General features: G+C 42.2%; 1 protein-coding gene across 1 annotated transcript in view; it reads right to left on the reverse strand.

Moving 5' to 3' along the window:
• Window positions 1-3,077: 3,077 nt before the first annotated feature.
• The window catches only part of ADGRF5 (adhesion G protein-coupled receptor F5), a 70,285-nt gene continuing 50,522 nt past the window's right edge, over window positions 3,078-22,840 (reverse strand). The window contains exons 11-18 of the mRNA XM_075063632.1: window positions 21,185-21,334; window positions 19,580-19,785; window positions 17,467-17,646; window positions 14,939-16,336; window positions 10,805-10,846; window positions 10,646-10,705; window positions 7,509-7,593; window positions 3,078-3,769 (exon numbers count right to left, since the gene is read on the reverse strand). Of these exons, the coding sequence (XP_074919733.1) occupies window positions 3,690-3,769; window positions 7,509-7,593; window positions 10,646-10,705; window positions 10,805-10,846; window positions 14,939-16,336; window positions 17,467-17,646; window positions 19,580-19,785; window positions 21,185-21,334 (2,201 nt within the window). The 3' untranslated portion in view covers window positions 3,078-3,689. The remainder of the gene's footprint in view (window positions 3,770-7,508; window positions 7,594-10,645; window positions 10,706-10,804; window positions 10,847-14,938; window positions 16,337-17,466; window positions 17,647-19,579; window positions 19,786-21,184; window positions 21,335-22,840) is intronic.

The following is a 22,840-nucleotide window of genomic DNA, read 5'->3' on the forward strand; positions in this document are numbered from 1 at the left end:
GGGGAAGAGGGGCACCCTGACATTAGCACCACTCTTCACCAACCCCCTGAACAGCAAGCAGGAGACTCCTGGGAGCAGCTCCAAGGCAGAGGGCAGGAGCAGCACATGACAGTGGGGGTCAGGTGGGAGGAGGGACGGCTGAACTGCCTGGCAATTGATAGCCTGCTGGGTGGCTGCCACACAGGGAACTTAGGGGAACAGGAAGGGGGCTGCCGGTCCACCCTGGTTCCAAGTCCCCACCAGGTAGCTCCAAAGGGCTGCTCTTCCTGCAAGCAGTGGACAAAGCAGGCAGCTGCCAAACAACATTATAAGGGAGCAATGCACAACTTTAAACGAGCATGGTCCGTAACTGATCAGCAACGTAACAATGAAACAACATTAACCGGGGCGACTTTAAGTGAGGAGTTACTGTATTAGGGAGAAAATGAAAGTACAAAAATAAAGTGCTCTCCTTTGTAAAGTACTATAGACAGTATCCTATAAATGGAAGACATTAACAATTACTTCTTTTGAAAAGGAAGGGTTGTAAAATAACACTGAAAGAAGCTGCACAGGAATTACCGGAATTTGACCCAAAGCAAAATCTTTTAAGCAATGGAATGAGAGGTGGTTAAGGAAATTCCCCCTAGATTTTGAATATACTTTATTATACATTTTTGAATTCCGAATCCCTGTCTGGATTATCCAGACAGATGGTAGATAATGTTGTTTAAATAACAACCTGTTAGCTTATGTCAGTCCTTAAGAGGCTGTGTGACTGCTAAACATGGGTTTTATTTTTCTTGACAATCTTACCTTTCGAAAATGCAGCTGTTGCATAAATGTATCTTCCTTGGGGCAATGTAACACGCCTACTCTAAGCTTAGGTGGCTAGCACATGACAGTGTCATGAAGAAACAGGGCCGCCCAGGGGGGAAAATTTGCCCCAGGCCCTGGGCCCCGCAGGGACCCCCATGAGAATATAGTATTCTATAATATTGCAACTTTTTTTTTATGGAAGGGGACCCCCAAATTGCTTTGCCCCAGGCCCTCTGAATCCTCTGGGCGGCTCTGTGAAGAAATCATGGCACAACAGTTTTCATAGTTCACCGCAATGAAATGTGAATTTTACAGGGTATAAACTCCAGAATTGTTGAGCAAATACTAATTCTGTGGGTCAGTTCTATGTAGGGGAATATCCGCAATCATAGCTATAAGGCTGACATTTGTCGTATGTGATGTAGCACCTTTCATACTGCAGGATCTCAAAGCATTTTACAGATGATAGGCTAAGTCTGCACTTTAGGCATACACAGGTAGCACTGGAGAACACTGTGTCAAAGGATTCCCCTTTGAGTCCCAATTCCCTCCTTTGCAACCCTCCGTGTGCTGGTTCTGCTACTGTGGCCAGCAAGTTGGAGCGGCAGAACCAAGACTCTGAGCATTCGAGGCCACCTGCTCCAGAAAAGGAGGGAGAGATTAATACTGCTTGCTCTTATGCATTTGGACTCAGAGTTCAAGCAGCTCATGCACGGGCCAAAGGGAGATCTCACAAGCCCTTTTCCCCCTTGCACAGCCATGTAGTGCAAATCAGAATCGTTCCCTCCACTCCAGCTTCCCACGGTCCTGGACCATTAATCAGTGAAAAAGCATTTTGACCCCATGCTTAACCAGGCACAGGCAGCTGCTCTCACCCACTCAGACAGATGAGGGCATTGGGATCTGCTATAAAGTCCCATTCCCAGAGGACAATCCACCTTGCAGTGATGCTGCAGGGGAACTGGTGAGGGGCACCCCTAGACGTGGATGTGGTTATTGACAGCAGTTCAATGTCACAAATTTAGCACAACAGATCAGGGTTGATGCTTTCACTTGGTCCACGGCCTGGCACTGCTCTTGCATAGGGGGAGGGCTCAGCTGCCTGTTTGAGGCAGCTTTAGCGAACTTAGGCAGGGCTGAGATTCTTGACTACAGTCTTAGCCCACATCCTTGTGCTGGGGATGTGCTTGTTACATATTCCCCATTAGGTCCCTTTTCAGCAAAACCCTGAAGCATGTATTTCAATCTTTCCCTGCTCAGCAAAGTCCTGAAACACAATGATGTCAATGAGACTGAAGAAAGCACCTGAAATGAAGCACATGATCTGTGCTTTAGCAGTATAGGGATGGACTCCTCTGAAGTAGGGTCTTTGTCCTCATTATGAGGCTTGAATAATTTGGCAAGCACACAGCAGTGTTCTCATTAATGCAGGATCCATTTCCTGTTAGCCATTGAAACTACAACCACTTACAATACTTCACACCTATTCTAAGATCTGAGAATAAGGAGGTCATTTCAAAGAAGAACTTTCACACTGGAGGAGACTTTAAGGCAAAAATAAATTGCTATGGGTATAAAGAATTTGCTTGCCCAATACTTCTCTATTTCCCTTCTGCTATCATCCCATGCCCCTGTGTAACAGTGACATCTCTCTCCCCACAACACAGGTTTCATCTTATAGTGCAGTCACAGGACCAAATTCGCCACATGCGTACGTGGGCCCAATTCCACTGAGGCTAAATGGAGTTGCACCCACTGATAATGGTAGTGAATCTGGCCCCCTAATCCAGAACTGGGTGAATTTGTGAAATACCTTATGCCAAATTTTGCATGAAGAGTTCCTTTTATTGCAAACAATGTTGTCTTTGGCCACGAGTGTTTTGCAGGCAACTCTCGTAATCCTGGTTTAAGACATCAAAATCTGCAGCCATGGAAACAATTGTGAAGCTACAAATTCAGCACTGTGATAATAATTTACACCCCTTTCATCCTGCCTGGCACTCAAAGTGTTTTATGGTAGTGCTGATCCTGCAAGCCCTCCGAGTTTGGGCCTGCCATTGTGGTCAATGGAAGATCACTGAGTGCTTACATGATGGGACCTTATATACATATACCACAGGAATGCAGCCACCTGTGGACTGGAGTGCAGCAACCAACCATCTCCTAACACATTATATACCCATGAAGAAGGGGGAATTTTAGCTAGGGATATAAGGTAAGCCATCATGTTCTTACAAAAGTCCCATAGGGGGCCTTCAGTGTTAAACCACAGCAAGAAACACTTAGGTTTTTAAGTCACTTCTCTGACAGACCTCCCTGTAGTAATCATCAGGGTACTCCAGGTCTCAGAAGGTCAGCACTCTGAGCTAACCCATCTGGGGTTTGAACCTGTCATTCCAGGAATTCTAGACAGCTCAAGCAAGAAATTTAGACTGCTAAACCACCTGCCCCCTACAGGAGTGAGTAGGAGGGAGAGGATGGGCTGGGATGCACTTGTGCATATATTTATTCATTTGGCATCATTCAGAAAATTGGAAAAGTGAAATTATTAAGACCATGTGAAGTCTATTGTCATGTCAATTCTGTGCAGTGCTGAGCACCTCCATGTTGATGCTGACCGCCTTCAACTGTCACTGAGATCAAGTGGAGCCTACGCAGAATATTTTAAAAATTTTTTTAGCATTAGTGGTCTCTTTAACATTCCACATCATGAAACTTCCATACAGGTTAAGTAGAAGGGATGCTTGTTAAAGAACACGCCAAGGCACAGTGCAGTCTGGGTGATGTCCACTTCTCTATGATTCATAGAGTATTTTTTCATTCTTTTGACGTATGGCTCACAAAAAGACCCAGGTCCCTTCACACATTCTTGGTTCAACATTTGCAACACATCAGTGAAACACAGAATATGTGCTGGAGGTGTGCTCACTAGACGAACCTGTTGCTTCTGTGGAAGAAATATTGTATTTTCCTGAAAAGAAAAAAAAAACATGTTTTGGAGTTAAAGACACACTGTGCTGGTTCTATGTTCCACAGACCCATCTATCCATAACAAGGATTCCGTCTGGACAGTGGCTTCATCACAGACCACAAAAACAACATGACTTGTAATTTGCATCAGATGCTAACACAGACAGAGTACGCTGATTTGCATTAGATTAGATTGTTTGAAAGTGACACCTGAATTCCATGATGGAGTTCCAGATGCTGATGTAAATTCTGTCTCTGCAAGCCGACTGAGGCCTGGATTCTAAAGTGGGGGCCCGATGATAAACTCGTACATTCACAGTCAGGTAGGTCTAGATCAGTGTTTCCCAAACTTGGGACGCTGCTTGTGTAGGGAAAGCCCCTGGCAGGCCAGGCTGGTTTGTTTACCTGCCAGTACGTCCCTTGGCCTGCGCTGCTTCCAGCAGCTCCCATTGGCCTAGAGCAGTGAACCACGACCACTGGGAGCCGTGATCAGCCAGACCTGCGGACGCAGCAGGTAAACAAATGGACCTGGCCTGCCAGGGACTTTCCCTACACAAGCGGCGTCCCAAGTTTGGGAAACACTGGTCTAGATGATCTAATCGTCCCGTCTGACTTTAAACTATACGAATACTTAGGTAGCTAAATAAGTGACTCAATTTTCAAAGTGCTGAGCACCCAGTAGCTCCCATAGAATGCAATCAGGCTACTTAATGAGGTGCCTGAATACAAATGTGGGAGTATAACTTTAAATACCCATTTGGGAAAATCATGGAATGGTTTTTAAAAAATATAGGACAAATTCTGTTTGGTTGTACTGATGCAATCTTTTTGGCTTCAGTAGATTTTGCCCCAATAAGTGGTTAAAAAGACACTTTTAAAACACAATTGTTTGGTATCTATTATATTTACCTCTTGGATCAGATACCGTGAGTCACATAGGACTAAATCAAGAATTGCCTCTCCCCTTATGAGGTCCTGGACAAGCTGCTTGAAGAAGCAGTCATTAATAGAGTCTAGAAATTTAATCTCTGCATCCCACCCTGAGGTAACACACACAGTGTGACGTTATCTGATTACAATATGACCATATAGATCATTGTACAAGATTTGCTGCAAATATATAACAGTGGTTGCAACAAAATTTGTCAAATGAGGTGTCTATGAAAAGGTTATGATTTGCTGGTTATGATTATGCTATCTGGATGTATCATTTTTGTATGTGAAGTTATAGGTTTTGGCTCTGTATTTGGATTTCAAATATTTGCTCCTGGGGTAATGCCCATGAAGTAATTAGCCAGCACATCATGGAGGAACTATTCAAATTGAGTAGCCCATCAAAAAACATTTCACTGACAATGAACCATGGGAGATGCCTATCTACACTTAATGAAATTTCCTGCTGTGACTAGGCAAAATACATGGACATGTGACTTGCCCATGTGACTTCAAACTCCATCTTGTTGTAATTTTCCATAGTAAGAACAATGGGATGCCCTCCACAGGGCAAAAGCTATAAAAGGCCCTGGAAACACCTCCATTTTGTCTTCAATCCTGCTCCTTACCTCTGGAGGAATCTTGCTACAAACTGAAGCTCTGAACAATGGCCTGAATGACCCATCCAAGCTGTGGATGTATTCCAGTGACTTGACCTAAGCCAGCAGTTTATTTCATCACTGCTGCAATCTTAAACCAAGAACTTTGCAATTACTGTATGTAACTGATTCCTTTAACCAATTTTAACTCTCACCTTTCTTTCTTTCTTTCTTTCTTTCTTTCTTTGAATAAACCTTTAGATTTTAGATACTAAAGGATTGGCACCAGTGTGACTTTTGGGTAAAATCTAAGTTACATATTGATCTGAGTCTGTGGCTGGTCCTTTGGAATCAGAAGAACCTATTATTTGATGAAACTGGTTGTAAAGAACCACTCATCTCTGAATCCAGTGTTTTTGGTGGTGATATAAGAACTGGACTGCCTGAGGAAACTGCCTTTATGTTTTCTTGTTAGCCAGTGTTGTGAAACAGGAGTTTAATGTTGTGGCTGGTTTGGCATATCTTACACAAGAATAACCATCACTTTTGGGTTTTGTTTGCCCTATTTCTTAGCAGTTCATCTTGAATTTGGCTTTCTCAGTTATGACCCACTTAAGCACCATTACACACAGACAAATAGGAATAGTTGAAATCCTCAATATTATTGGGTTTTCTGTTTTTGTAGCCTCTCTAATCTTCCTGAGCATTTCACAATCACGATCACTGTCCTGGTTAGGTGGTTGGTAGTACATTCCTACTGCTATAGTCTTATTATTCAAGCATGGAATTTCTATCCATAGAGATTCCATAGTACTGTTTGGTTCATTTAAAATCTTTTTTATGTTTGACTCTGTTTTTTCACCTATAGTGCCACTTCCCCACCAGTGAAACCTACTCTGTCGTTCCTAAATATTTTGTACCTTGGTATTACCATGTCCCATTGATTATCATCATTCCACCAACTTTCTGTGATGCCTGTTTTATGAATATCCTCATTTAATACCAGGCACTTAAGTTTACCCATCTTAGTATTTAGACTTCTTGCATATGTACACAAGCACTTATAAAATTTATCAGTAGTTAGTTGTCAACCTTCTTGTGATGTAATTGAATGAGACTCTTTTTCATTTGACGGTTTCTCTTCAATTTATACCTGTATTTTATCAATTTCTATCCTCTCCTCTTATCTAGGATATAGATAAGATCCCCTTTAATAAATCCTCCCCTAAGGGATGTGTCTGTCTGAACTGTGTGCTTTTCTGCACCTGTCGGCTTTCCCTCAGGCCTTACTGTAAAAACCTCTCTGTGACCTTTTTAATTTTACATGCCAGCAATTGGTTTAGTTGGAGCCCATCATTCCTGTATAGGTGCCTCCTTTCCCAAAAGGTTCTCCAGTTCCTAATAAACCTAAATTCCTCCACCAGACAATTGAGAGCCTGTGGTTCTGCCTGTCTAAGTGGCCTTATGCATAGAACTGAAAACATTTCAGAGAATGTTTCCATAGAGGCCCTGGACTTTAATCTCTTACCTGGCAGCCTAAATTTGGCCCCAATGACCTCTCTCTTACTTTCCCTATGTCATTTGTACCTACCTGTACCACAACCACTGGCTTCTCCCCAGCACTGCACATAAGTCTGTCTCTATGTGTTGAGAGGTCTGCAACCTTCACGCCTCGCAGGTGTGAGAGGTCCACAACCTTCACACCATGAGGCTTTCCCAGTCATCACAAACCCAACTACCTATATTTCTAAAATCAAATCCCCCATTACTGTTGCCTGTCTCTTCCTAATAACAGAGGTCCCCTCCCCAGGAAGGGTATTCTCGGTGTGAGAAGATACCATGGCATCACCTGGAAGGATGGTCCCAACTACGGGATCATTTCTCTCTGCTCCAGCTTGATGTTCTCCTTCCACAAGACTTTCATTCTTCTCAACAGCACAGGTGTCAGACTGGGGGTGGGACTGTTCTACTGTGTTGTGGAAAGTCTCCCCTATGTATTTCTGTCTCCTTAACTTCTCCAGATCAGTCACTCTGGTCTCAAGAGCCCATACTTGGTTTCTGAACGTCATGAACTGCTTGAGATGACTCATTTTTTTTAGAAAAACCTAATCTAATCAATTTTTAAACAAACCTTAATAGAAAAGGATTTGAAAGGACAAAAAAAATCCTGTTTGTTGTACTTGTTATCACATCACCATTGTCACATACCTGCTTTGCCAGATAAGTTGTTTAGTGCTGCTGAGAATGGACAGCTCATCGAGAACACAGGGGCAGAATCACCCAGGGACGTTGACTGTAAGATAGAAACTGGTTTTAGTTAAAAGTCAGGAACATTTTCTGCAGCTACATTTTAAGAGATTGTGTGAATAGAATACTGTTCAGTGGAGCACACAGGTGTCATATAAATGGGGTGTTGGGCAGGCTAGATAAAGGGGCCTTTTAAACCAGTGGTTCTCAACGAGGGTGACCAGACAGCAAATGTGAAAAACTGAGACGGGGGGGCGGGGGGGCAATAGGAGCCTATATAAGAAAAAGACCCCAAAACCAGGACTGTCCCTATAAAATCATGACATCTGGTCACCCTATTCTCCACCAGGGGTACACGTATCCCGGTGGGTACCCAGTGATATTCCAAACCTTACATCAACTTATCTAGATACTTGCCTAGTTTTACAACTATGTATGTATGGCTACATAAAAAGCACTAGTGAAGTCCATACAAACTAAAATTTCATACAGACACTATACTGCTCTATATGCCATACACTGAAATGTAAGTACAATATTTATATTCCAATCAATTTATTTTATAGTGATATGGTAAAATGAGAAAGTCAGCAACTTGTCATTAACAGTGTAACGCTTTTGTAGTTTTATGTTTGATTTTGTAAGCAAGTCGTTTTTAAGTGAGGTGAAACTTGTGGGGTACACAAGACAAATCAGACTCCTGAAATGGGTATAGCAGTCTGGAAAAGTTGAGCATCACTGCTTTAAAGCAATCTATTGCAAAGGGATGCTATTGAGGCATCCAGTAGCATTCAACCTATCAGCACAAATTAGAGCCTTCACTTCTCTCGGTGTTTGCTTTCTTGTGGCTTGCTCTGTTTGGACTGGATTGTGGTTTTAGACTGAATTGTTTGTGTGCGTGCTGTGACTCTATTATTTGTCTGGCATATTCTCTAGCCAGGAATATGTACATTTATGGTAACGATCATGGACAAGAGAGAAGCAGACATTAAATTTAAAATAAAGTACAAGACACAGCCACAAATAGCCTCTGCCTAAATGGGCATATGGTATATGGGATTAGACTACAGGACCTTTCACTCCAGACAGCACAGGGCTTCTGCCACTTGAGCTCAAGGAGAATTCCCATTAGCATGGCCAATAGCCCTATACCTGACATCCTCTTCAGCAGATGAGATTACTACAAGCATTTCAGCAAGTCTGATTCCATCCACCAGAGGGCAGGTGGAACACAAACTATAAAACAATCGATATTTTACAGAGGGGCAGGGAGAAAATGAGTTTATCTTGCTGGAGATGATGGACATTTCCTTTATGGAAAAGTCCCATAGCATTCTATAGGACTGGAACCAACAGGGTTCTCCAGAGATAAAAAGGGGTTCAATAGAAACACCGTAAAAGCCTATAGAATTTAATGAGATCTCTGCAATAGATCGGTTTAAACTTTCTATAGCAGGGTCCTCATTCCCTATTAAATGTGATAGTGTTTTTATAAGGTTCGTCAGACTGAATGACTGTGGAAGAAAAGATGCAATTTAATAGATTTGAAACACAAGTCCATAAGGTGATCAAGGAAGATGAATGTGAATTAACTATTTTTAAGAAGGATGGTTACACAGGGCCTGATCTGCTTTGCTTACTTTCTCCTTATTGGCAAAACTCCCATTGAAAGAGGCCAAAATCCTGAAGGCTGCAACTTCCACTGATGTTGCTGGGAGTTTGAGTTGGCCCAGTGGGGGCTTTTTCTGAATCAGGAGTGAGTAAGGAGTGTGCAATTTTAGTTAGGCTGCTCATTTCTGATTGGAGTGAAGCACTGGATGAGTTTCCGACTGAACACTTATTACTCATTCATATCAACAGCCCAACCAGTGGCTGCAGATTAGCAAGTACCAGATGAACAATGACATGTTTTTTTAAAAAGCTGTGTGGAAATGTTTCCAGCCTGACAGGAGGCAGACACACTCTTTACAAAGAGTCTGTAGTGAAGGTGTGTTGGTGAAGTCCTCTGTCAACCCACAGAATAAGTATAGCACAGGCAGGCACAGTGCATGCTCTCCTGAACTGTCTAAACAAAGCGCCTTAAACCTTTATGTGGAGGTATCAGCTCTGGGACTGCAAGTGTATTTCATCCTTGGATTCTAATGTGCCTGCCAGCAAGGGTGCCAATTCGTATCAACTGCAGCAGTGGCTTCATGACAGCTATAACTCATTCTTCTGTGCATAAACTCCATTGTCTCTTATAGGCCCATATTTCTAAGAATTTAACCATTTAAAAATGTCAGGGCCATAGGAATGGCCATACTGGGTTAGATCCGTGGTCCATCTAGTCCAGTAACCGGATGCTACAAAGAGTGGTGAGGAAACCCTGCAGTAGGAAATTATGGGATAAATCTGTCTCTGGATGTAGACAGGACATGTCTACATTGCATCTGGGAGCGACCCTCCCAGCACACAGACTCATGCTAGTGAGGCTATCATAGCTGTGTAAACCTCACAGCTTGGGCTGGAGCAAAGGCTCTCAAGCTTGGAGGGAGGAGGTTGGAAGGGGTGGGCATGAGAGCCTGAGCTCCAGCCTGAGCTGCACTGTCAAAGCAACATCTACACAGCTATTGTTAGAGTGCTATCGTGAACCCTGCTAACACATGCCCTTCGAAGCTGTCATGCCCAGAAGCATGTGAATTTCTATCCCTTCCTGTTTGTAGTCAGTGGGCACTTCCCCCACAATCAGGCTCCCCATTTGTTTCTATGGCCCAGTGTGTGTCAATAGTGAAGCTGGTTGAAATGTTTTGAATTTCAAAAAAAATCAACCAAATTTCAAAGTTTCAAAGAAATGTTGAATATAATTTTTAAAAGGAAAAATATTGATTCAATTTTCGTAACACAACCTCCCCCATTTTTGACCAACTATAGGTCAAAATATTTTGAATTTTGAAAAAGGGGGAGATTTTAAAAAAAATTCATTTCTCCCAACTCTTTTCTTTTTTGAGCAGTTCTGGTAAATAAGTGTGAGTATAAAATATGTTTGACTAAATATACATCTGAGGCACCGCAGAGCATTAATAAAGTAACTATGAAATCCATTCTTAGAGAGGATTAACCTTTGTTTGCTGCGTACTCCATCTTCCAAGTGAATATTTGTTCAGCAAGGCTTCTATTACCTGTGGTTTGCAAACAAAGTAAATCAGTAAATCCATGCAGCCAATTCAAATACTAAGCATATCTTTGTATCGGGTGTAAGACATTAGTTGAATTCTTACCTTCTTGTCCCTGAGAGTTCCAAACACCAGAATGAATAATCCCTATAAAAATATGATATTTAAATATAAATAATATATTTAATTTTCCACATTTAACCACACTAGAGCATTCCTCTCCCACCATTTGTCTGTCTTGACTATTTAAACTATAAGCTCTTCTTGCTATGTGTTTGTACAGAACCTAGCACAATGGGGTCCTGATCTTGTTTGAGGTCCTCTAGGCATTGCTGTAATATAGATAGTAATAATAATTCAGGTCACAGACGCAAACCAACACAGACAAGAATTTCCAGGTTATGGATGTCATTGTGGCTTTAAATCATCCCATTGTTCCTAGGTACTGCATGAGAAGATGGTTAAATGCCCTGTTCTATAATGCACTAGTGCTTATTCAGTGTTTCCACAATATTGACTGCCATTCTTTCCCAGGCTATTACTGGGTGGTTAACATGTTGCTATCAAAAAGTAATATGCAAAGTGACTAGGGATGTAAAATTTTGAAGACGAGGGGAAAAAATATTTTTTTTCTTTTTGTTCCACATAAGAAATGAAATTTTGTGAAAAATTGAAATATCGGCAGTAGTTAGTTGCTTATCAAAACTAAACTTGATTAACTTTAAGAATGAGAAAAGTATTCTGCATAATTTAGTTAGCACATAAAAAGTACTGTTTGGTATATTTATGAAATAAAGAAGTATAAATTCTATTGTTTTGATTCAGATAATAAGGACAAATACTTCCAGCATTAGGGGTGAGCTGCAGCTTTACATGCAGGTATTCAGGTGCATTTTTTTGCCTACAGAAACATTTTGTTCATTTAAAATACTTATTAGTTATTATTAGAAACTATTTTGAAAGCCAGAAGGGCAGCAATAATTATTTTAAACATTACTCTAAAAATTATTTCACTGAAATATTTCATATAACAGTTCCTTTTCAATTTTTCCCAAAATTTACAACTTTTCCATGCAGGGCAAAAAAATGGGGAAACCCCCCCCCCAATATTTTTTCCCAAAAGTTTCCTTTCCCCCCCAAACCCGTACCTTGGTGACACAATAATTCTGATAGTTATTTTCAATTTTAAAGGCATTTCACCCAAGGAATCTGAGTGGTTTACACATATGAACTATTATTTGTTAACAGAGTTGGGTAGAGAAAGGTAATTCCATTTTACGGAGAATTTGATATTTCAAAATTTGTTGAGTGTTTTTCTCATCTGCAAAGAAACCAAAAATTTCAAAATTCTCAGTGAAAGGGAATACGGTCCTGCTCTAGAGCAGTCTGCCTGATGGGATGCCATGGAGCTATAGACCCTGAAAGCCCTGGGCAGAATGAAAAACAGAGAGAGGACTAGAACCCAGGAGTCCATACTCCCAGGTTACTTCATTAATGATTAGAACTCATTCTGCAAGTAAAAATTTTCACTCATGATTGGCAGAAAACAGTCAGTCAGGTGGGTTGGTCCATTTCAGTTGTTTACTTCCCACTTATTAGTATTTCTTATCAATTTATTGTGTCTTTGATGCCTTAGATCTGGACTGCCATCTTACAATCCCTAATTATTTGGAAGTGATAACCTGCTAAAGTATCACTGGAGGAAACAGAATCTGATGCTAGCTCTGGATACATAATAAATAGGAATACATCCTTAACCATAGTGAATCTTGCTCCCATGCACAAAGTAGAGCTGTTTGGATAATCTGGGGAAAGAATTGCCTCACAACTTATTGGCAAAGACCTTGGGAGTAGGGGTAGCACCTTCATCTGTGACCAATCAGTAAGAAACACAATCTGTTTATTGACAAAGAGTCCGGTGGCACCTTATAGACTAACAGACGCATTGGAGCATAAGCTTTCGTGGGTGAATACCCACTGTGTCGGATGCATGTAGTGGAAATTTCCAGAGGCAGGTATAAATATGCAGGCAAGAATCAGTCTAGAGATAACAAGGTTAGTTCAATCAGGGAGGATGAGGCCATCTTCTAGCAGTTGAGGTGTGGACACCAGGGGAGGAGAAACTGCTTTTGTAGTTGGCTAGCCATTCGCACTCTTTGTTTAATCCTGAGCTGATGGTGTCAAATTTGCAAATGAACTGAAGCTCAACAGTTTCTCTTTGAAGTCTGGTCCTGAAGTTTTTTTGTGGACATATATTGGTCCAGGCTGAGGTTGATGGTGGAGTGGAAGCTGTTGAAATCGTGGTAGAATTCTTCCCAGAGTCTCCTTCCCATAGGTCCAGATGATAAGATGTCGCCAGTGTAGCGTAGGTAGAAAAGGGGCATGTGGACAAGAGCTGAGAAGGTTGTTCCAGGTCAGCCATAAAAATGTTGCGTATTGTGGGAACCATGCGGATGCCCCACAGCACTGTGCTTGATCTGGTATATATTGTTACCAAATTTGAATAATTGTGTGTGGGATAAAGTCACAGAGCTCAGCTACCAGTTAGGAGGAGATTTACTAAAGGGGTGCTCTATATCCTAGAAAGAGGAGAGGATAGAAGCTGATAAAGTACAGGTAGAAATTGAGAGAAAACGTTCAAATGAAAAAGAGTCTCATTCAATTACATTATTGAGGCCAACAACTACTACTGATAAATTTTGTAATGTTGCTTGTACTTATGCAGAAGTCTAAATACTAAGATGGTGAACTTGAGTCCCTGGTATTAAATGAAGATATTGAATATAACAGGCATCACAGACACTTGGTGGAATGATGATAATCAATGGGACATGGTAATACCACGGTGCTGAGTCTTGTGACTTTATCCTCACGCACAATTATTTCAAATTGTGACATATATACTCCCAGACCAGTGGCATCTCACACGGGAAGTCCACTTCCTAGCACCCACGGAACAATTAGTGATGGTCCCGTTACACCACCTATTACTGAAAACTACCAACCGCTTGCCTCCTTCATGCCTCAGCTTCCATCCTGGCACACACACAATCCATTTTCTGCAGCCAAGTCTGAGGTACAACACATTTGCTCCAACCCCTCAGACAGAGACCAACCTACAAGTCTTCACCAAGCATTCTCAAAACTACGATAACCCACACGAGGAAATAAGGAACAAATCAACAGGCCGAAGTGTACTAGAAGCCTCCTGCTGCACACAAGCTCAAGAAAGAAACCCACAGAACTCCACTGACCATCACCTACAGTCTCAGCTAAAACCTCTCCAACGCATCATCAGTGATCTACAACCCATCCTGCAATGATCCCTCGCTTTCACAGGCCTTGGGAGGCAGGCCAGTCCTCACCACAGACAACCACCAACCTTCAGATTCTCACCGAGCAACCACACACTGCACCCATAATCATTCTAACTCAGAAACCAATCCATCGCAACACCTCGATGCCCACTCTGCCCTCATATCTCACACGCGACACCATCAGAAGAACCTAACCAGATCAGCCACACATCACCGGTTCCTTCACCTGCACATCCACCATGTAATATACGCGCCATCATTGCCAGCAAATGCCTCTCTACTATGTACGTTGGCCAAACAGGACAGATCCCTACGTATAAAGGATAACGGACACAAGTCAGATATTAGGAATGGCCATATACACAAACCTGAGAGAACTTCAATCTCCCTGGACAACACATAGCTGATTTAAAGGTAACCATCCTGCAGCAAAAAACTTCAGGACCAGACTTCAAGAGAACTGCTGGCTTCCGTTCATTTGCAAATTTGACACCATCAGCTCAGGATTAAGCAAAGACTGTGAATAGCTAGCCAACTACAAAAGCAGTTTCTCCTCCCTTGATATTCACACCTCAACTGCTAGAAGAGGGCCTCATCCTCCCTGATTGAACTAACCTCATTATCTCCAGACTGATTCTTGCCTGCATATTTATACCTGCCTCTGGAAATTTCCACTACATGCATCTGATGAAGTGAGTATTCACCCACAAAAGCTTATGCTCCAATATGTCTGTTAGTCTATAAGGTGCCACCGGCCTCTTTGCTGCTTTTTACAGCTCCAGACTAACACGGCTACCCCTCTGATATAATCTATTTACTGTAACTTCACAGGCATGAGCGTCTTAATCCTTCCAGTCTTCTTCTTCTATGAGTCTGTGTTAAGTGGTCATGAAAAATAAAGCAGTGCATACATGATACTCACTTGGAAAGCATTGAGGAGAGTAAATAGTATATGGAATACTATTGGGCTGCCATTGCTAAGGGTTGCGACTCCAAATCCCCAGGTAAGGCCAAATAGCGGCGTCAGAGTGGCAACATTTTTGATGGCTTGAATCAAGGAGCTCCTCTCCTGCTTGCTTGGCTTCTCCCCAATGGCAGGCCTTAGTATTTTGACTAGGATTACAACAGCAATGATTGAATTCACAGCCACAATGATCAGCGCAGGTATAATGAAGGCAAGGAGAGCTTTGCTCTTCTCCCAGTTGAGCCAGCAGGCATTTTCCCTCATGTAAGTGTTATGCGGCTGAGTGACAGCTATGGTGATGACTGATATAATAAGAGGGCACCCATATCCCAAAGAGAATGCTACAGCTTTCTGGATGGTCTTGCTAGTGTCATGTAAAATGAAGACAAGGTGATAGAAGATCATGAGGCCCAGGGCAAGCATCCAGAAAAAGAGACTGAGGTAGAATAAGTGGATGAAAAAGGTGGCAGCTATGCAGACATTCCCTTTCACTAGCTCCTTTTTGTCTTGTATGAAGGCAGTGACAATGAACCAGCTGTCTGCAATCAGAAGAGACACAGCTATGTTCAATATACAGACGTGACGCATGTAGGAGGTTCTGTTTTTGGTCACATGTTTCCATACCAGGGATTCAATTAATATGCAGATCATCAAGCTCACTATGGAAATGCTCAGGCCGATGTAGGTAATGTAATCTAGTGACTGCAGTTCGCCTCCAGAAGGGGAGGACCCCTGGTCGAATGACATCAGAATTGAAAACGAAGTCAAGTGATTGCAGGTGCAAATGACATAGTCTTCTTCATCCTTCGGATGACAACCAGTGTCATCCCATCCTCCTACAGCAGCAAAGTGAGAGAAGTTCCAGAAGACACACTGGGGATCTTTCAGGGAAGAATTGCTTTTGGCAAATGTCAGAGAGATCTCTGAGACCTGAGAGCCCACGCTGTTCGTTGTTGTCATCATCACCAAGCCATTCACATCCTTAGCTGTCTCATTGAGGTTGGGCAGAATATATCTGAGGGTTGAGAAAGCCACGGTGATGATGGTCAACTTTTCTGTCAAGTTCTTAATGTTATTTCTATTAATTAGCACATTACCGCTGAGGTTTGCTGAATTGGAGAAAGTAAAGCTCTTATTATAGTCCCACGTGCTATTTTCTGTGATAACTATACCTTGCAGCTGAACGTTGGTGTTGGTGATCAAAGGAATGGTATTATTAATTGGTCGGAGGGACCGGGAAAATTTCTCCACTGAATCCAGTAACCGAGAACTGTTCTCTGTTTGCTGATTGTTCAGATCTTTCCAGGCAGGTATAGTGGAATTGTTGACAATAGTGTTCACTGTAGAGAGGAAATTCTGTAATAAAGACAAACATCTGGTATTAATTAAGTTCTTTACGATCATTGCTACTATCAATAATAACATCTGAAATTTATCTTTTTAGCCTGGCCTTTCTCCTTCCGCCCAGTCTCAAACAACCCCTCAGACCTATCCCCCTGGATGTCCCATCTCAAGTCAGTCACTGAAAGCAGAGGTGCTTATCTTTCCTTCTAATACTGCTACACTTTTGCCTGGCTCCAGTCCTGGCTCCCAGGTTTGCATCCTCTGTGTTATCTCTGACTCCAGTCTCCCTTCTGCTCAAACATCCAGTCCACTTAGCTGGTGTAAATCAGCAAGTCTCTTGCTGAAACTTGCCATTTCTTCCAGCTAGATATATTACTAAAAATCAGCCCTGTCCTCTCTAATTCCTCTTCCTGTCCATTCCTTGTTCATCTCTTGCAATTCATCTGTTTTTATTGCCAATTCATTTCCCTTACCTCATCATAACAACCCCTCCACATTTATCCTGCTCCTTTTTCTTGTACCTGCTTCTAACCCATCATTCCTCAACACACACCTCTGCCATTCACACACACTCTTCACCTCAGCTGCCTCCCCCCATTTCCATCATCTTGGTTTCATTAATCCTCCAAATAACTCATAACCCCTCTCTAAACACCATAATTTATTAAAGACACAATCTCCCAAGTCCTTCCTTTATAAACCTAGGGGAACCATCTTGATTTGAGTAACTGTATGACCATACCAGTGTAACCTCTGTACTCCTCCTTTTCTCCTCTATCCCTACCGGTTGTCAGACTCACTTGTGTATCATGTCTAAAATGAAGACCAGACGCTCTGTTAGAGACTGTCTTCTATGTTCTGTAAAGTTCTTAGCACACTTCTAGATGCTGTACAGATAATAATCGTCCTCTCTCCTATTGCTCCAAACATGTCACCCTTTTGTGAATCCTTTCATATAAAAGCAAAGCTCCTGGTCTTCACCTTCAAGGCCTTTCATCTGTATCTTTGTTCTTACTTCCTCTTACCTTATCATTCCCTCAACTCCTACCTAGTCCACGTACTAACCAATCAGGGAGCATATTCCCATCCGCTGCAAAGGCCAAAGAGCCATCCAGCTTCTATAAGGCTTAACTGTAACTTACTTCCATTGCGCGTGGCTCTGCGTCTGTTGGGATATTTGAAACCAAATCCAGAATGCTAATTACTGCCACCAGGTTGGCAGGTGAAGTGTTTATTTCTTGTTGTTCCTTTAGTGTAGTATTATGAAGAGTCTCAAGATATGTGGGAAGCTGTTCTTCTGCCTGTGGGTCATACACCAAAGACTAGAATGGAAATTAAACATGATGTTACATATATGCAATGCACCTGGGGCTTGATCTTCAGTCGAGATACACAATGAATACATAGGGAAAGATGTGTAACTCCCACATCGGTCTAGTTGGATAGAGGAACAGGGTGATGGCAGGTGATTTTTAGAAGGGAAGACAAAGGATGCAACAGCAGGACTGTGTTTGTATCCAATGGACAGTGCAGATCAGAAATGGGGTTATGACAAAAGCAAAAATGGGAGTGGTCCTACCAACCACTCAGCCAGACACCATGCTGTGGGAATTATTCCAAGCCAGCGAGTAGCTGACAGCAAGGGATGGCTTATGCTCTGGAGCAGGGGTAGACAACGTATGGCACAGGTGCCAAAGGGGGCACACAAACTGATTTTCAGTGGCACTCACATTGCCTGGGTCCTGGCCACTGGTCAGGGGGCTCTGCATTTTAATTTAATTTTAATTGAAGCTTCTTAAACATTTTAAAAACCTTATTTACTTTACATACCACAATAGTTTAGTTATATATTATAGACTTAGAGAAAGAGACCTTCTAAAAATGTTAAAATGTATGACCGCCACGCGAAACCTTAAATCAGAGTGCATAAATGAAGACTCGGCACACCACTGCTGAAAGGTTGCCGACCCCTGCTCTGGAGCTACCTGTGAAGAGCAGTCATACGTGTGGGGTGTGTCTGCAGATAGAGGACCACTGTTAATGAGCAATGTAAAGGCCAGGGCAGGACAGAGTGATGGTTACCATCCAGCCACTGCAGTATGAACAGAGGGCAGGAACATGCTCCTGGGAGTTGCAAGCCAGCAATGCTCACTGATGGATAGGCAGCACTACAGTAGAACCAGAGGCAAGAAGCACGTGTTGTGCTAGTGTTGGACAGCTCTGGAGAGAGGCCTGTCTATTTGACTTTGTCATAATTTCTCCTTACTTCCTGTGAAGGCTCTGTGTTGTGGTGACCCTCCCTCTGGCAGTGGAGTGCCATGAATGCTCCATTCAGAGCTAGTCATCGTATGTGTACTATATACACTCACCTATGGCAGATAAAAGTCCTACTACTTCTAACAGCTAAGGGTTATTCACCTTTAAGACAAGTGGTATAAGTCTGTACTTATGGTCCCCAGATTGGTTAGGTGTGGTATAGCACACACATTGCGACGATGAGTATGGGATAAAGCCTTGGTTCAGGACAGAACTTAAACACATGCTTACTTTTAAAGATGTGCATAAGTCTCATTGACTTCAATGGGGCTTCAGTATGTACTTAAAAGTATGCATGTGCTTAAGTGCTGTTCTGAGTGGGGAATGCTTTCCTGAACCAGGGCCTATATGTCTAGTCAGAATGACCTGAACAGTAATGTCTGCACAGTAGGTAAGTATCATGCAGACTAAGCCGATGTTTCTCCGCCTTCTCAGGTTGGTAACCCTTTATTCAGAATCAAATATTTGCACTAGCCCCTTATATTTACTATGGAAACAAGCACAAAATGTGCATCTACAATAACAGCGCTCTGCCTCTATAATTTATTTGTGCGTGTGTGTGTGTTTTGAGAGGTTGACAAAGAAAAGTGGACCCTGCAGGCTAAGGGTGTGTGGAGCGTGGGGGAGCGAGATTTTCTTTGCTTTAGGTTGTAATAGAATTTTCAATGCCTCACAACCCTGTTCCTTCGGTTGGCTTGATAAGCGCTGCAGCAGGATGTTCTAAATTACTCTGCCGCACTCATAGCTCCGAAGCCCATGGAACAAAGGGTTTATTACCTAGCTTTAAAAGCACTTGTAATTGAACAGTTGCGTTTTTTCCAGTATTGAATGTCTTTTTAAATGGTTAAAGCATTTTGAGCAATAGAAACAAATTGAAAGCACTGTCTACTCTTTATTTAAAACTACTGAAAAAACATGAAAGGAACACAAAGTTGTTACCTCAGCACCACTGAGCAGTGTGTTTATTTGGTCAGATATGCAGCTGTTTCTAGCAACCTTCCAGTCGGTGTTGTTACACACATAGACTACAGTCCCTCTACGGGTGGTGCTTATACCATTCACACCTTGAGAGGCTGGGCATGGTTTTGTTATCTGTGCTCCTTGCCACCCCACACCAATGCTGCCTGAGCACGTAACTTCATTTTCTGTATTAAGAAAAAGAAATAAATGGATGACAGGGAATAGAATTCTCTAATTTCTCTGTATTTTCCTTATTACAGATAATTTTCCTTTTATCTATCTATCTATCTATCTATCTATCTATCTATCTATCTATCTATCTATCTATCTATCCACACACACATTTCCCTGGCACTCCTCACTGCAGCATTGTATCTGCATGCCTCACAAGCATTACTGAATGAAACCTTGAAGTGCTTGGGAGACAGAAAAGTCCTCTTATCTCCAGGATGGAAAACTCAGCACTGAGTAATTTACCCAAAGTAATTTACAAGAATCCTGTGGCAAAAATGAGAATAGAGTCAAGATCTTCATCCTAGACCTAGGACCTTAACCACAAGAACATCCTTCTTCCTAAAACAATCACAAAATTTTCAAAGCACTGTACAAGCAAGGACAAACTTATTAGCAGACATGGGCTCAGGTTTGAAATATTTGTAGCCGCAGCTGACCTATCCCAAATTAAGAGGTGTTTCGATATAGCATTTTGGTTTGGGCTGATCCTTAATTATAACTCTCCCTTGGATATAAATTTTGGGAGGCTGTTTGCCTGCAAAAGCACCCAAAGATTTGCTGTTGTATGGGATAAGAATTAATGACAAGGATGGGCGAATCTCTCCAACTCTTCTTCTGAAGCCTGAACAGACGTTTTTCTGAGGTTCAGCAAGGTTTGGTTTAGGACCCTATCCACTCGTGTTATTAATTTATTTTATTTTCATTTTCATGTACCTCAGCATATATTGGTTCCAGGTGGGAGCTGAAGCAGAAGAACTAAAATTCAACATTTCTCATAGATTTCGAGGCCAGAAGTGACAATTGTGATCATCTAGTCTGGTCTCCTGTAGAACTCTGGCCACAGAACTTTCCCAAAATAATTCCTGGAGTATATCTTTTAGAAAAACATCCCATTTTGATCTAAAAATTGTCAGTGATGGAGCATGCACCATGACCCTTGGTCAGTTCTTCCAGTGGTTAACTACTCTATTGTTTAAAAATTTACACCTTATTTCCAGTCTGAATTTGTCTAGCTGCACCTTCCAGCCATTGGGTCATGTTATACTTTTCTCTGCGAGATTGAAGAGTTCATTATTAAATATTTGTTCCCCATGTAGGTTCTGATAAACTGTAATCAAGTCATGCCTTAGCCTTCTCTTTGTTAAAATTTCAGCAGAATTGACTTTTCTAATGACAACCATATTTTCTATCAAAAACCATTTAGATAGAAAATTACCAACCAGATCTAACCACAGCACATGCTGCTGCATTTAAGCAGCCTCATTGTTACAATACATGTCCTTTGATTTGGCAAATACGTTAGGGTTGTACATTCAATTGCTATATATAATTACCAAGATTTCTTCTTACCTAGTATAATACTTAGATTCATAGGTGAACTTGTGACGTTATCTTGAATGCGGTTACCAAAGGTACAAAATGCCACGACATTTGACTTTGAGTTGCACCTTTCTGTGTAATTGCATGTGTAGCACACTTGGTTTCCTTGTGTGTTTTTCACTGCAAAGAAATATTTTAAGTGTGTTAACGTAATCATGGGTGGCAGGTATCGAAGACCAGTGGAGGCTAAGCCTCCCCTAACCCAGGTCGTGCTGCCCCCCCCCCCACATGCTCCACCCCAAGACCCTGACCTCATTCCCCACTCGTCCCTGATGCTGGTGGGGACTCAGCTCCAGCTGGGGGACTGGAGCTCGGTGATTGGGCTGGTGGCCGAGGGCTGCGGTGGCCAGGGCCAGCCCAGGGGTTGGGCCAGCTGGGGTTCCTCCAGCTGGCCCTGGCATGCAGGGCTTTGGGCAGAAAGGGCAAGGCCTGGAGACTAGCCTTCCTGAACGGGGGCGGGGTCACCCACCGCCCGTGAATGCAATAGTTTGGTTCTGTAGCTAGAGTAGAACAGGAAATGCTTGTGAAAACCTCCTTTCTCAGCCTCTTAAAGAACAGCTCTCTCAGCCCCTCTAGAGACAGTCTCCTACTGTTCAAGCGTACGATCTTCTGCTGCTTATGCTCATTCCTTGCTACCTTCTTATGTTGTCTCTTCTGTCTACAGACATAGTTTAAGCATCCTTCTGACCTTCTGCTATGAGAGCAACTTTCCCCCAAAGTCCTTTATGGTGCAGCAACAGTGGCTGGGGTAGCCACTTTCAAGCACCTCTTTCATTTCTGCTCTCCATGCTTCTGCTGAAGCCTTTCAGTTTAGGTTAGGATTTTTAACTCTTCATCTGGTGACTCTTAGGTTCTGCACTGTCCTCAGTTTATCTTTTAGTCATCCCAAGGGTCTTCAACAGTAACCTCTCCTATGTTATTCTCTGTGTCCTACTCACAAGCCTAATGATCCCCCCGTCTCCTACTGCTTTATACTCTCTCCCAGAAACCTCAGGCGAGCACACTGTGTCCATTAGTCTTCTTCGAGCCAAGGAAGGTTAGATGCAATTCCCCTCAAAGCCCATCCACAGTGATGTTAAATTAATCTGAATGTCTGTCTCCAATAACCGACTAGCTGAATTGCTGAGGGGATATTTTTAGTCAAATTAATTAAACCTTTGACTTTATTACACTTCTGTTCTTGCTTATTGTAGCTACAAGCAGAGCACAAATTCCTGGCAACTGCTGACTGATGCAAACAGAATGCACTGTATTTGCATAATTAGATGGTTATTCCTCTCTCTTTTATAATCTCATGAAATTTGTTACTTTTTTGAGCCACTTGGGAACTTCTACAATGTGCTAAATAATTGATAGAATGTATAACTGCACTAAATTCAAAGACCTAGAATCACACTGAAAAAGTCCTTTTGTCCATATTCTTGGTGAATATAGGATAGTTCCTTACATTGTATTCTTGAAAGTTTTGTCCCATTTGGTTTAAAATTACTCAAGTTGTGGAGTTTTCACCACTTGCTTTGAGAGGCTGTTCCATGGTCTAGTAGACATCACTAACAGGAAATGTTTCCTCTTACTCATCTTAAATATGCTTTTGCTTAGTTTCACGGCTATTACCCCTACACACCT

The sequence above is a fragment of the Chelonoidis abingdonii genome, chromosome 3 (genome assembly GCF_003597395.2).
Source record: "Chelonoidis abingdonii isolate Lonesome George chromosome 3, CheloAbing_2.0, whole genome shotgun sequence".
NCBI lineage: Eukaryota > Metazoa > Chordata > Testudines > Testudinidae > Chelonoidis > Chelonoidis abingdonii.